General features: G+C 31.9%; 2 protein-coding genes across 4 annotated transcripts; both read left to right on the top strand.

Moving 5' to 3' along the window:
- Positions 1-2,011: 2,011 nt before the first annotated feature.
- Positions 2,012-6,641, top strand: LOC147395948 (cullin-1-like). 3 transcript variants are annotated; one of them, XM_086449772.1, is made up of 8 exons: positions 2,012-2,109; positions 4,075-4,202; positions 4,311-4,404; positions 4,653-4,838; positions 4,950-5,000; positions 5,078-5,263; positions 5,362-5,439; positions 6,367-6,641. In XM_086449772.1, the coding sequence occupies exons 2-8, from the start codon at positions 4,096-4,098 to the stop codon at positions 6,442-6,444; spliced, it is 780 nt and encodes a 259-aa protein (XP_086305898.1). In that variant the 5' UTR covers positions 2,012-2,109; positions 4,075-4,095; the 3' UTR covers positions 6,445-6,641. The 3 variants fall into 3 exon arrangements, with proteins under 3 accessions (XP_086305898.1, XP_086305900.1, XP_086305899.1); XM_086449774.1 differs by having other exon boundaries at positions 2,017-2,094; XM_086449773.1 differs by having other exon boundaries at positions 2,102-2,221.
- A 2,768-nt stretch (positions 6,642-9,409) lies between these two features.
- LOC147395947 (cullin-1-like) lies at positions 9,410-11,592 on the top strand. Its single transcript, XM_086449787.1, has 7 exons — positions 9,410-9,731; positions 10,076-10,169; positions 10,291-10,476; positions 10,702-10,751; positions 10,837-11,038; positions 11,134-11,211; positions 11,289-11,592. The coding sequence occupies exons 1-7, from the start codon at positions 9,589-9,591 to the stop codon at positions 11,385-11,387; spliced, it is 852 nt and encodes a 283-aa protein (XP_086305913.1). The 5' UTR covers positions 9,410-9,588; the 3' UTR covers positions 11,388-11,592.
- The last annotated feature ends 171 nt before the right edge of the window (positions 11,593-11,763 follow it).

Genomic DNA, 11,763 nt, shown 5'->3' with positions numbered 1-11,763 from the left:
TAAAAAAAAAAGGTCATAAATATTGAAAAATAGGTAATAAAAGGGGAAAAATCATGCACATTACTAATTAGATTTTATATTAAAGATATGTGAACGTGAAATATCTAATGATATATTATTCTAATAGAAGAAGATCAAATAAATATCTTGATTTACTAATATATTATTCCAATGGACATGTGAGTTTTACTTATATTTATGTTCGATTATAATTCAAGTTGGTGTCTTTCATTTTCATAGAAGCTAGATTGTTATTCAAGTTTTTAATTTTTCAAGAGTTGTATTTGTAGAAATATTTTATTTTTCTGGTGATCAAGAAACATGTTCTTGAAATGAGATCGATTAATAGAGAATACTTATATGAGTCGTGCTGGAGTGACCTCAAGATTGGACCTCATATCACACATCTTACGTGAAAGTGTGTAGGAACCAAAGATGCTTTTTGACTTAGATCTCGATGAAAATATCTATGGTTTCTACACACTTTTCACGCCTGGATGTATGATATGAGGTACAATCCTGAGGTCACTTCAGTACTATTCTACTATATATATATATATAGGGAGCGGTCAAGGGCCAAGAGAAAACATATGAAAAAAATTTTCAAAATAGATAGAGGTTATGAGCTGAATTTTGCCAGGATGGTCACTATGATGAAAAGATCATCCTCAAAAAAATCAGCTCATGGACTTCTATCCATCAAGTGTTTAAAATAGTGATTGGTAAAAGTCGACGGTCCACATTCTAATCCTTTTAATGGGGTTAGAAGTTCAAATTGGGCTTGGCTTTTTGATGATCTTCCCATCATAGAGATCACTCTCAGCTCAATCCAAATTTCTAACCCATATTTTAAAATTTTATTACAAAAGTTTTTTACATATGTTTTCTCTATTATGACATATATATATATATATATATAATATGGGAGAGAGAGCCAAAAAAATTCAATACATAAGTTAGAAATTTCAGAATTGGCTGATTTTTTGTGTGGATTATCTCTATGGTACGGAGATCATCCTCATAAAAAAATAAGCCTATGCTGAAACTTCTAACCACATTAAAAGTGGTTTACAAATCATTGACAGTCCATGATTCTTCAACTTGTAAATTGGGGTTAGAAGTTTTAGAATGGGCTGATTTTTTGTGAGGATGATCTCCCCACCATAAACATCATCTAAAAAATTATATCAGTCTCTCTCTCTCTCTCTCTCTCTCTCTCTCTCTCTCTCTCTCTCTCTCTCTCTCTCTCTACCTATATATATAGGGGAACGTTCAGAGGCCTCAAAGACAGCCAAACATTTTTCAATATATGGGCTACAAATTTCAAAATGGGCTGATTGTTTTAGAATGATCTCTATGGTGAGGAGATGATCGCATAAAAAAATCACTCCATTATGAAACTTCTAGCTCCAATTTACAATTTGAATAATCATGGACCGTCATTTATTTGTAGACCACTTTTGATAGGATTAGAAGTTTCATAATAGGCTGATTTTTTTTTTTTAAAGGGGGGGGGGGGGGGGGATGAACTCCTCACCATAGAGATCATCCTCACAAAAAATCATCCCATTCTGAAACTTGTAGCACATATATTGGAAAAGGAGCTATATATAGGGAAGCGTTCAAAGGTCATAAAGAAAGCCAAACATTTTTTTCAATATATGGGCGATTTGTTTCGGAAAGGCTGATTTTTTTGTGAGGATAACCTCCTCACCATATAGATCACCCTCGCAAAAAGTCAGTCCATTCTGAACTTCTAGCCTATATATTGAAAAATGTTTGGCTCTCTTTAGGCCATTCAAACACACCCCTTATATGTATAGGGTTAAGATCTTGGGGCACAAATTTTGACAACGTGTTGCGAAAATATGGGTTAGAAATTTCATAATGGACTTACTTTTTGTGAAGATGATCTCATATATATATAATCAAATAATAATTCATGTGCAACGCACGTGCAATTTACTAGTTACTGAAAAGGAATCCCTTGCGTTTCATTTAATCCTTCTATAAAATCCTAGGTAAACCCTAACAACTTCTTCAAAGTTTCCCTTTTAGGATTTTCAATTCTGATTACAATTCTTTCATCGTAAGGTACATTTTTCTACGGTAAGATTCTTTTTACAATCAGTTGTTGATCCATTCTGCAAGTCTTGTTCTTTTAGTGGTGGATTTCGATCGGCACTTTCGTAGATTAGACATCATTCTGTAACAATGGACTGTAAGGGTTTTTAGGGTTTCAATTTTGATTATAGTTCTCGCATCTTAAGTTGCATTTTTCTACCTTAAGATCCCTTTTATAATCGGGTTCTTGATCCATTCTACAACTCTTGATCTTTTTGCGGTGGATCTTTTTATTGGTGCTTCATTAGTTTAAATACTTTTCATAACAATAGATAGTAAGATTTTTTATTTTGTTCCATTAAAATCTTTTGATTTGATTAATTTGAATGTGATCTTCTTCTTTTTTTATTTGTGGAAGTTTCTAGTAATTCACCCGTAACAATTTTTAAGCATATTTTAGGTTTCGATTTCAATTTCTTTGAACTTCTTTATTTTTTTTATTAATTAATGCGAGTTCTAGGTTTTGATTTTTTTTTTTTTTTTACCTTTTTTTTTGGGTTAGTGCTCTAAGAACAACTTGTTAGTTTATATTTTTTAGTCTAATTTACCATATCATTCGTTAAAAATAGTAGTATTCTCCCTTTTCAGCTTGTTTTTGGAATTAATTGTTTTTTACCGAACCGGAAATATCTAAATTAAATTACGAAATACCTTTATCAAACTATGTTGTTTAATAATAAACACTATGAGTATTTTATCAATTTCAAAAAAATTTCTCCTATTTAGTAAAAAAGTAAGTTTGAAAATGGTAAATACTGAACTCAAATAATTTTTTGGAAATTTCTCCTTTATTTTTGCCTAATTTTTTTCTAATTTATTTATTTTGGTTTCTTTTTATCTAGTGAATGTTAACTTGGTCTTGGCATTTTTATATTTGATTCTAAGTATTGTAAATACTTTGTTTTTGGTATTGCCCGGGGAATCTAGACTCTTAGATGGTTTTGATATCAACATTTAATTGAGATCTCAATTGTTTTTATCTAGATATTGTGTAGATTTTTAGATATGGACAAGGTGATAAGTTTGGAAAAGGGAATCATAAAGGCAACCATTCTATTGTTTGTTGAGCTTATGCCATCTTTTATATATTTCACATATTTTGTTGAGCTTTAGCTTTGGCTTAGCTCACCTTGTATCTTCTCCTACTGTGTACTCCACAATCCGGATTTCCAATTGCTTTTATTTATTTATTTATTATTTTCATAGTTATCATTATGTTTTTACAAAGTTGTTTTGAAAGATTTGTTTACTTGAACAATTAACAATTGCTAAAGTTATAAATGTTGAATTATTCCATTGAAAGTTTTTTTTTTGCCCCTCTATTTCTAATACTCAGAGGTTCTGCCATCTACAAGGCACGTATAATTGACTAATAATTGAAAAGAGTATCTCCTTCGTTTCAGTTAATCCCTCTACAAAACCCTAGGCAAATCCTACCAACTTCTTTAGAGTTTCTTTTTCATGATTTTCCATTTCGATTACAGTTCTTGCATCGTAAACTGCATTTTTCTAATGTAAGATTCCTTTTATAATCAGGTTCTTGATCCATTCTGCAACTCTTGCTCTTTTACTGATGGATTTTTTGTGAGATAATCTCCTCACCATAGAGATCATCCTCACAAAAATCAGTCCAATCCAAAACTTAGGCCATATAAGACAAATTCTGTCATCCTAAGATTATCAATTGAACGCTCTATGGTGAGGAGATCATCCTCACAAAAACTCAGCCCAATCTGAAACTTCTAACCCGATCAAAAGTGGTTTACAGAGTTGAAGAATTGTGTACCATCACTTTTTTCTTATTTATTTTTGTCTAGTCATTGTTAACTTGGTCTCAACTAATTGATTTTAAGTATTGTAAATACTTTGGCTTTGGTAATGCTGGATTAATCTAGGTTTTAGATTGTTTTGATATCAACATTTAATTGAGATCTGAATCATTTTGTCCAGATATTGTGTAAATTTTGAGATATGGACAAGGTAATTAAGTTGGAAACAGCAATCATGAAGGCAAAAAAGATTATGGAAGGGTACCCTGAGATGAAGTTCACTAGTGTCGAATACATGGAGTTCTATGAGTATCCTTTTATTGGATAAAATAAGGAATTCATCCCTTTTGCGGTTCTTTTACTATTACATTTCAAAATATGTTTGTACATATTGGACATCCTTTACTCTCTTGGTAGTTGTGTATATTTCATATCTATCCACAGGAAAATGAACACAATGCAGCTTTATAAAAGATTTAAGGGGGCATTGGAAGATAGCATCACTTCGGTGGTATGATTAGGAATTTTATACAAGAATATTATAGAATCTTCTGTTGATCTTTAGTTCACCTTGTATCTTCTCCAGCTGTGTACTCCACAATCCAGATTTCTTATTGCTTTTATTTATTTATTTATTTACATTTTTTCATAGTTATGATTATGTTTTTACAAGGTTGTCTTGAAAGATTTGTTGACTTGAACCAATTCACAATTTCTAAAGTTATTAATATTGTGTGATTCCATTTCTACTACTCACAGGTTCTGCCATCTTTGGATAATAAACAAGATGCACCTCTGTTAATCGAACTTACAAAAATGTGGTCAAATTACAAGATTATGTCGAAGTGGCTTAAGGGATTCTTTATGTTTCTTGACCGATGCTTCATCCCATTCATTCATCTTCCGCCACTTACTGATGTTGTTGACTCTTGCTTTCGTGATTTGGTAACCATTTCCACATATTTGTATTTTCTTTTTCATATATATCTTGTAAAATTATTTCATTTTAATGTTCAACCATTCCAATTTAAATATTAATACTATTTTGAATTTCAGGTCTTTCATGAAGAGATGTGTTCCAAATTCCAAAATGCTGTAATTTCCTTGGTATGTTTACTGTACATTTATCAATTTCATAGATCATTTCCTCTCCTTGAACATAGTTTAACATTGTTTGCCCATAGATCAATCAAGAGCGCAATGGAAAGCAGATCGATAGGGACCTACTAAAGAGTGTCTTGGAATTGTTTGTGGCCATGGACTTTTATCTGAGGTTTGAGAAGGCCATGCTTACCGATACAGCCGCTTATTATTCTCAAAAGTTTTTGGAGTGGAATTTGGAGGACTCCGTTGATGATCTCTATCAATTGGTTGTTCTTGCTGAAACTATATACTAGCTTAATAAATTAATCTAACAATATAATACTTTTACAAAGCATAACTAATTAATGGTATTTATAAATTTCAGGTTGTTAGGAGCTTGGGCCAGGAGAGTGAAAGATGTGGTCATTACTTGCACCATACCAAGAAAGAGGTGATAGACAAGGTATTATCTTTGTTCAACTATGTACTACTGTAGACACCCCATGATAGAGGATGCAGGCAAACCAGACAACAAAACCTGTTTTCACGAATAGTTCGACATCTGAATGCCAGAACACTATTGTTCTGAGAATGAGTTAGGATTGAAGTGTTCTATAATTCAGAAATCATTGCATAGACTATGAATCAAAGAGTTCGTGATTTGGCTATCTTAGATTTATGTCCTTAAAGAACAAAATTTTCACAAATTTTGAATGACATTTAGTCTTTCATGATTAATGACATACTCCATTAAAAAAAAGAGAAACTTAATATTAGCATTTTTTTTTTCTTGAAAGTAGAAAGTTGTATTTTTAGGCATTTGTGTAAGAGTCGTGATAATATGACGCCCCGCCCCCTACGGCCCCATCACAGAACTATAGATCAGTTGCCTAAGAAAAAAACTATGATTATACGTATCCCGTTGCAACTAATCTATGATTCTATTATTGGGGCATGTGTCATAGGGGGGCATCAAAAAATCATTACCCATTTATCGATCAAAAAAAAAAAAATCATTACCCTTTGTGTAACTATGTTACAAGGTTTAAAATGTCATATCGATTAAATGCTTCGACTAACAAAGAAATCGACAAGGCATCTACCAATACATTCAATAGAAACCATACATACTGAATACATTCCCAAAATAGTTAATGTTTCAGAGTCAATATTTCGTATTGGTCTCAACCAATACAGATACATATCTAGTGATACATTCTGGTATTTTAAACCACGGTTAATAGTCATTTGCCGCTGGTGAGCAATAATGTAGGGACTTTTATAGTCCCAAATCCTATTAGAAAAATTTGTAGTACTCACAATTTCATGTGAGTTAAGAAAAAATTGACAACAGTATTTCATAATTCCAATATGGTAATCATGTTTGCAGGTTGTCCGAGAAACGTTCCGAGATGCAATTGAAATCAAATCGCTCGAAAAGTATCAGATTGATGATTATGATTGGTAAGACTCATAGAGGTGTAAAAGACAATCAATGACAAGTTGATGGATGGTATTTGAAGTCTTTCTTTATGATTTTTTCTTAGGAATATTTGAAAATTAAGGAAATTGGACAAGTATATCCTAAGGGTCTTCCTATAACATATAAATAGAGACCCCATCTTGGACATTTGTTTTATGTAATAAATCCCCCCTTCTATCTCCCATTTTCACTTACTTTGAGGATTTTAATTTTTTTTCAGCAATGTAGTTTGTTTGCTTTTGTTTTTAATGGCATAAGGAGGTAGAGAGTAATCCCTCACTTAGATGAGGTAATCTCTCTTTTCTAAATCCATAATAAGTTCCTAGTGAGTATTTAATTTATAGTATAGTTATTGTCTTAATTCCTTTTAAATTCCTAGCACTATTATGTTTCTTAGTTAGTCTTCTTTTCTTTTCATAGTTAAGGAGGAAAAGGGCAATTAATTTTTCTGATGTGATCTTCCCTTTTATAAATCCATGTAATAATTTCATTTGGGAACAATTCATGCAAACACAATGAGCACATCACTTTCTTTATATTTCAAAAATGCTAAGAGTCAAAGATGTTGGCCTTCCTCAATCTACATTTAACTCTCGAAGCCAACAAAAATAGTCCCAAGGGGACACATCTTCATGGATAAGATTTTAAGTTCCACCAAAGATGTATCCATTTGTGAATATGTCCCTATGACTAAACCAACAAAAAAAACCCCCAAGTGAGTACATAAATGTATGAAAGTGCTTAAAAAGACTCAAAAGAGTGAAATCCAAGTAAATCTGCACTCAAGTCCTAAGCCCACAAAAAATCTAGCAAGCACACATTCTCATTTTTAGCTTGCACATTACATTTAGTTTGCGATTTTACAAGTAAAACTATTGTCTGTTTGTTTTTACTTGTCATATTTCTTCTAACTTTAAATTATATAAATAAATAAAAAATCAGTTTCTACTTCACTCATGGTCATTCTTTAGTCAGTATCTCTTAATGGGTGGGACAATGTGCCTAATACCTTTCTTGCCTCCCAACTGAACCTCCTTACCCATGACTTCTAATGATTAGATTAGTTGTGAGTAACTACAAGCTAAAAAATAGATTTTTAAAATTCATTTATATGGTATCCATTCACACTTAAACTATATGAATGGCCGTGACTCATAAATCCCCATATATGAGATCAAAACCATTTAAACCTCACATATCTATATTGTGAATTTAGATTTTTCTAATTCTTCTTTTAATGTTAGATTGTTGAGCGCAAAGTATGCTTTCTAAGCAAGCGAACTGTAAGAAATGAGCAACATAACAGGAAATTTTCAATAAATATTAGAGCTCAAGACCCAAAACTTCGTTGAAAGAAAAAAAAAATGGGAGAGGGGGATGAGATGGCCAAACAATGTACATGGGTGATTTGATTTAGTTAATCCTTACTACTTAATTATTTTCACTATTACATTTACTTATCGAATTGTGTGGACAAAGATGGTAAAAAGATAACATAAATGCCCTAATTGAAAAAAAAAATTTGATTTAAAGTTTAGGATTCATATTGTTGACCTTGATATTTGGACATAAGATGATGATTACCAAATAAATGTTAGATATAAAATACTCATTTCATAAATTCTCAATTTATTTGTCATCTTTTAAAATTATTTTTATAATTTCACTTTCTATTTAGTTAGAGCATCTCTAACGCAGCACCCTCTACCCATACTCATAAATGAGCTTTTTGGGTATAGTGGGATTGCAATTATGGGTATCCATGTGATATACACTCCAATCGTGCCATCCATAAATTATTTAATAATTTTTTAATTCAATTCAGATTTAAAATTTTCTAAAATTGACTTATTTTCAATATAACTTCCTGAAATTTTTTTCCTCCCAAAAAAGATGGGCAAACCAAGTGGTGGTGGTCCCTTTATTTTTGGTATCGAAAATTTGAAGACCCAAAAAATGGTGAGGGATGGGTATTACATTGGAGTTGCTCTTATATATATTATATCACCCATTTTGTATTCACAATTTGTTGAAAAAAGTAGTCTAAAAATTTGCCACCTACCAACGTAAATCTTGATCATACATTTCGTTCATTTTATCAATAATGGTCTCCATGGCAGGTTGTGGAGCACGAGTTACTAATCGTTCACGAGAATCAGCTGTGCGAAAAGAAGCTTTCCTTTATATGCTCATAAATGATTATGAAGTCGAAATTTGAAATACATATAGAAGCCAAATTGGAAGGATATTTTTTGTAATATGTGAAAATATGAAACATGAAATTGATCTGTTTACATCTAAATTCTATGGCAAATTAGAAGTTAGAGGATTATGGATTCTGTAATATTTTCTAGGACAAAAATGATTTTAGAAATATCGGGGGGCATATCTCAAATATTCACCAAACCCCAAGGAGTGTGTCTAATTTACCCAAAAGTATTGTTCAAAGTTAAACATTCCTGCCACGTGGCCATGGAATTCAACGCCTCCACCTGCCGCGCTATTGGTTTTTTAAGACATTATAATATAATTTATAACCCTCACCGATTTAGAAAATATTTTAGAGACCCCCTACTACTAAACTAAAATTACTCATATATCCTTATCTTCATCACTCCCTTTTTAATAATAAAAAATAATAATTCTTCAAGTTGCAAGAAAAGATGGGATTTTTGAAAGTAGAAGCAGGGGGAATATTATATTATATTATAATTAAAGATGGTTGATTTTAAAGAGAAAAAAAAAAAAAACAGAGGTTTTAGTTTATTGGATAAAGAGGGTGTATAAGAAATTCTCCAGATCATTAATCTGGACCATTTAATCTGTGGGCCCAGTTAAAAAGAGTTGAAAAATGAACTCTAAATCTCCACCATTGAAATTAAGAGTCAAACAGACAAAAACTCTAAATCATAGGGGACCAATCTTTATTGCACAAAACTTCTTCTTGCTTGCTTGCTTGCTTTCAACTCTACTTGCATCTCACATTCATTTGTCTTCTCTTCTTTAAATTGTCAAAACATGGAAACTAGGACTAGTCTTTATTGCACAAAACTTCTTCTTGTTCTTCTTCATCTTGCTTTCAACACTATTTACATCTAAGATTCACTTTCTTCTCTAAATTATCCAAACATGGAGCCTCAAAAGCTTAAGGTCCCTCAAGATTTTGAAGAAGGATGGGTAATCATGCAAGAGGGGATTGACAAGCTCATCAACATTGTTGAGGGGACGACTGATCAACAATTCAGTTCCGAAGAGTATATGAGGTTTTACTCGTATCCTTCTTTATCAATGATGTGTGTCTTTAGATTTATTGTGGATTCTTATATATGGTGGGCAATTAAATGATATATTGTCCTCAACAAATCATTGATTAATTCATCAATTCGCTAAAATTTAATTGGGTGGTCCTTTATTCAATCAACGAATTTTTCGAAAATATTTGTGAATTTTAGACCCACTTTGTGTGTCCTTGGTCCGATTATGGTTTTTTTTTGCATTTGATCCGATATGCTGGAAGAATTGTGATTAGTTTTTGTCAATTATTATAATTGAATCTGATTTATTGCATTTTCACAACAAATATATGGATTTGTACATCTTTAACTCAGCTCAACAGAGTTGTCTACGAATGTTCTCGAAACTCCTCAACCGCTGCTTGGAAGTTTTACGATAGATATAAAGAGACCTTCAAAGAGTATATTACTTCCAAGGTTGGACTGATTTCTGAATTTTCTAAACAAAACACAGGTGTGTTTGAAGTTTGAACACATCTGGCTTATTGTAGATGAGTATGAATCTTATTTGCTTTGTTTGCTGATTCCTCTTTACAAGGTACTACCATCTTTAAGGGAGAAAAAAGCTGAGGATTTGTTGAGAGAGTTTGTTAAAAGGTGGTCAAACCACAAAGAAATGGTTAGATGGCTTTCAGGGTTTTTTCATTATCTCAGTCGATACTTCCTTGAAAAAGCAAAGCTTCCTTCGATGGAAGAAACTGGTTTCATGCCCTTTTATGATCTGGTAATGACTCTGTTTATTTTGTCCGACACCCATTTCGCGTTTTTTCTAAAATTCAATAATCTCTTTCTGAATTTTTAATCTTCTTCATATGAAGATAATGTCAAACTAAAATCATGACATATGAACACTACCATACTAAATTTAAACTAATGACTAAACATGATTCTAACAACTATTTTCAATAGAGTTTTTTCAGATAAATTTGATTTATTCTATGGATTTTAGGTCTATCGGGAGATGAACGTTCAAGTTAAAGACACTGTAATCTCTATGATAAGTCGACAAATACTACATCGAGCAACTTATGCCATTAACATCTTACTTTTGTTTGAAAGTAACGAAACATGTGGTCCTCTAGATTTATCGACATCGCGAAGGAGAGAAGATTGATGAAGGACTACTAAAGAATGTTTTGGATATCTATGTGGAGATGGGCAGAGGGTCCATGAAACACTATAATGAAGATTTTGAAGTAACCATGTTTGAAGATACCGCTGCTTATTATTCCCAAAAGGCGTCAAGTTGGATTGTGGTCGATTCTTATGAAGATTACATGCTAAAGGTCGTTCTGGATATGAATATTATGTCTAGATTTTAAATTAATTAGTGTAAAATTCATGCAAAGATTTATGGGATTTTTTTTGGTTGAATTCTTAGGCCAATGGGTGCTTGAAACAAGAGATGGAAAGAGCTGCTAATTACTTGCATTCTAGCAGCCAAACGAAATTATTGGAGGTCTGTTAGTACATTTAATGAGATTATCTGAATATTTTTATGTTTCTATAATTCGCTAATTCTTCTTTCAATGTCAGATTGTCGAGCACGAGTTGCTCTCTGTACATGCAAGCAAACTGCAAGAAATGATCAGCACAACCGAAAATTTTTGGCAAATATTGGAGTTTCAAACTTAAAACTTCGTCGAGATGGTAAAAGAAATGAACGAACAAGAAAGCCAAATAATGTGCACGTGTGGTTTGGTTTATTTAATCTTACTGATTATTTTCACTATTCGTAAATAAGAACGACGTTTAGAGTAATAAAGAAATTGTATGTGGATTTTCTTAGGCCTGTATTACAATTTAAAATTACAATAAATTTAAACATCATTAATGATTCTCATATTTCTGTGAGGCGGGTTCTTGTTGATCATCAATGGGTTTGAACTTCTAAGGACGTTGGTGAAGTACCTATCAAAATATTGTTCCTCCATTCAATTATGTCTAGATCCACTGCTTATTTTATTAATTATTCATAACTTTGAATTTATTTTTTTATAAAAAAGTATCA

Source organism: Akebia trifoliata, chromosome 8, assembly GCF_017979445.1.
Source record: "Akebia trifoliata isolate Shusen 1 chromosome 8, ASM1797944v1, whole genome shotgun sequence".
Taxonomy (NCBI): Eukaryota; Viridiplantae; Streptophyta; class Magnoliopsida; order Ranunculales; family Lardizabalaceae; genus Akebia; species Akebia trifoliata.
This window is presented reverse-complemented; position numbering and strand designations above follow the sequence as displayed.

What these genes read in the sequence shown, in the direction of transcription:
- LOC147395948 (XM_086449772.1), top strand. Translation starts at nt 4,096, where the DNA reads ATGGACAAGGTAATTAAGTTGGAAACAGCAATCATGAAGGCAAAAAAG. An exon ending in GAATACATGGAGTTCTATGA is followed by an intron (nt 4,203 to 4,310) that starts GTATCCTTTTAT and finishes CTCTCTTGGTAG; the next exon opens with TTGTGTATATTTCATATCTA. An exon ending in AGAAAGAGGTGATAGACAAG is followed by an intron (nt 5,440 to 6,366) that starts GTATTATCTTTG and finishes TCATGTTTGCAG; the next exon opens with GTTGTCCGAGAAACGTTCCG.
- LOC147395947 (XM_086449787.1), top strand. Translation starts at nt 9,589, where the DNA reads ATGGAGCCTCAAAAGCTTAAGGTCCCTCAAGATTTTGAAGAAGGATGG. An exon ending in ATGAAGATTACATGCTAAAG is followed by an intron (nt 11,039 to 11,133) that starts GTCGTTCTGGAT and finishes TTGAATTCTTAG; the next exon opens with GCCAATGGGTGCTTGAAACA. An exon ending in GCCAAACGAAATTATTGGAG is followed by an intron (nt 11,212 to 11,288) that starts GTCTGTTAGTAC and finishes TTTCAATGTCAG; the next exon opens with ATTGTCGAGCACGAGTTGCT.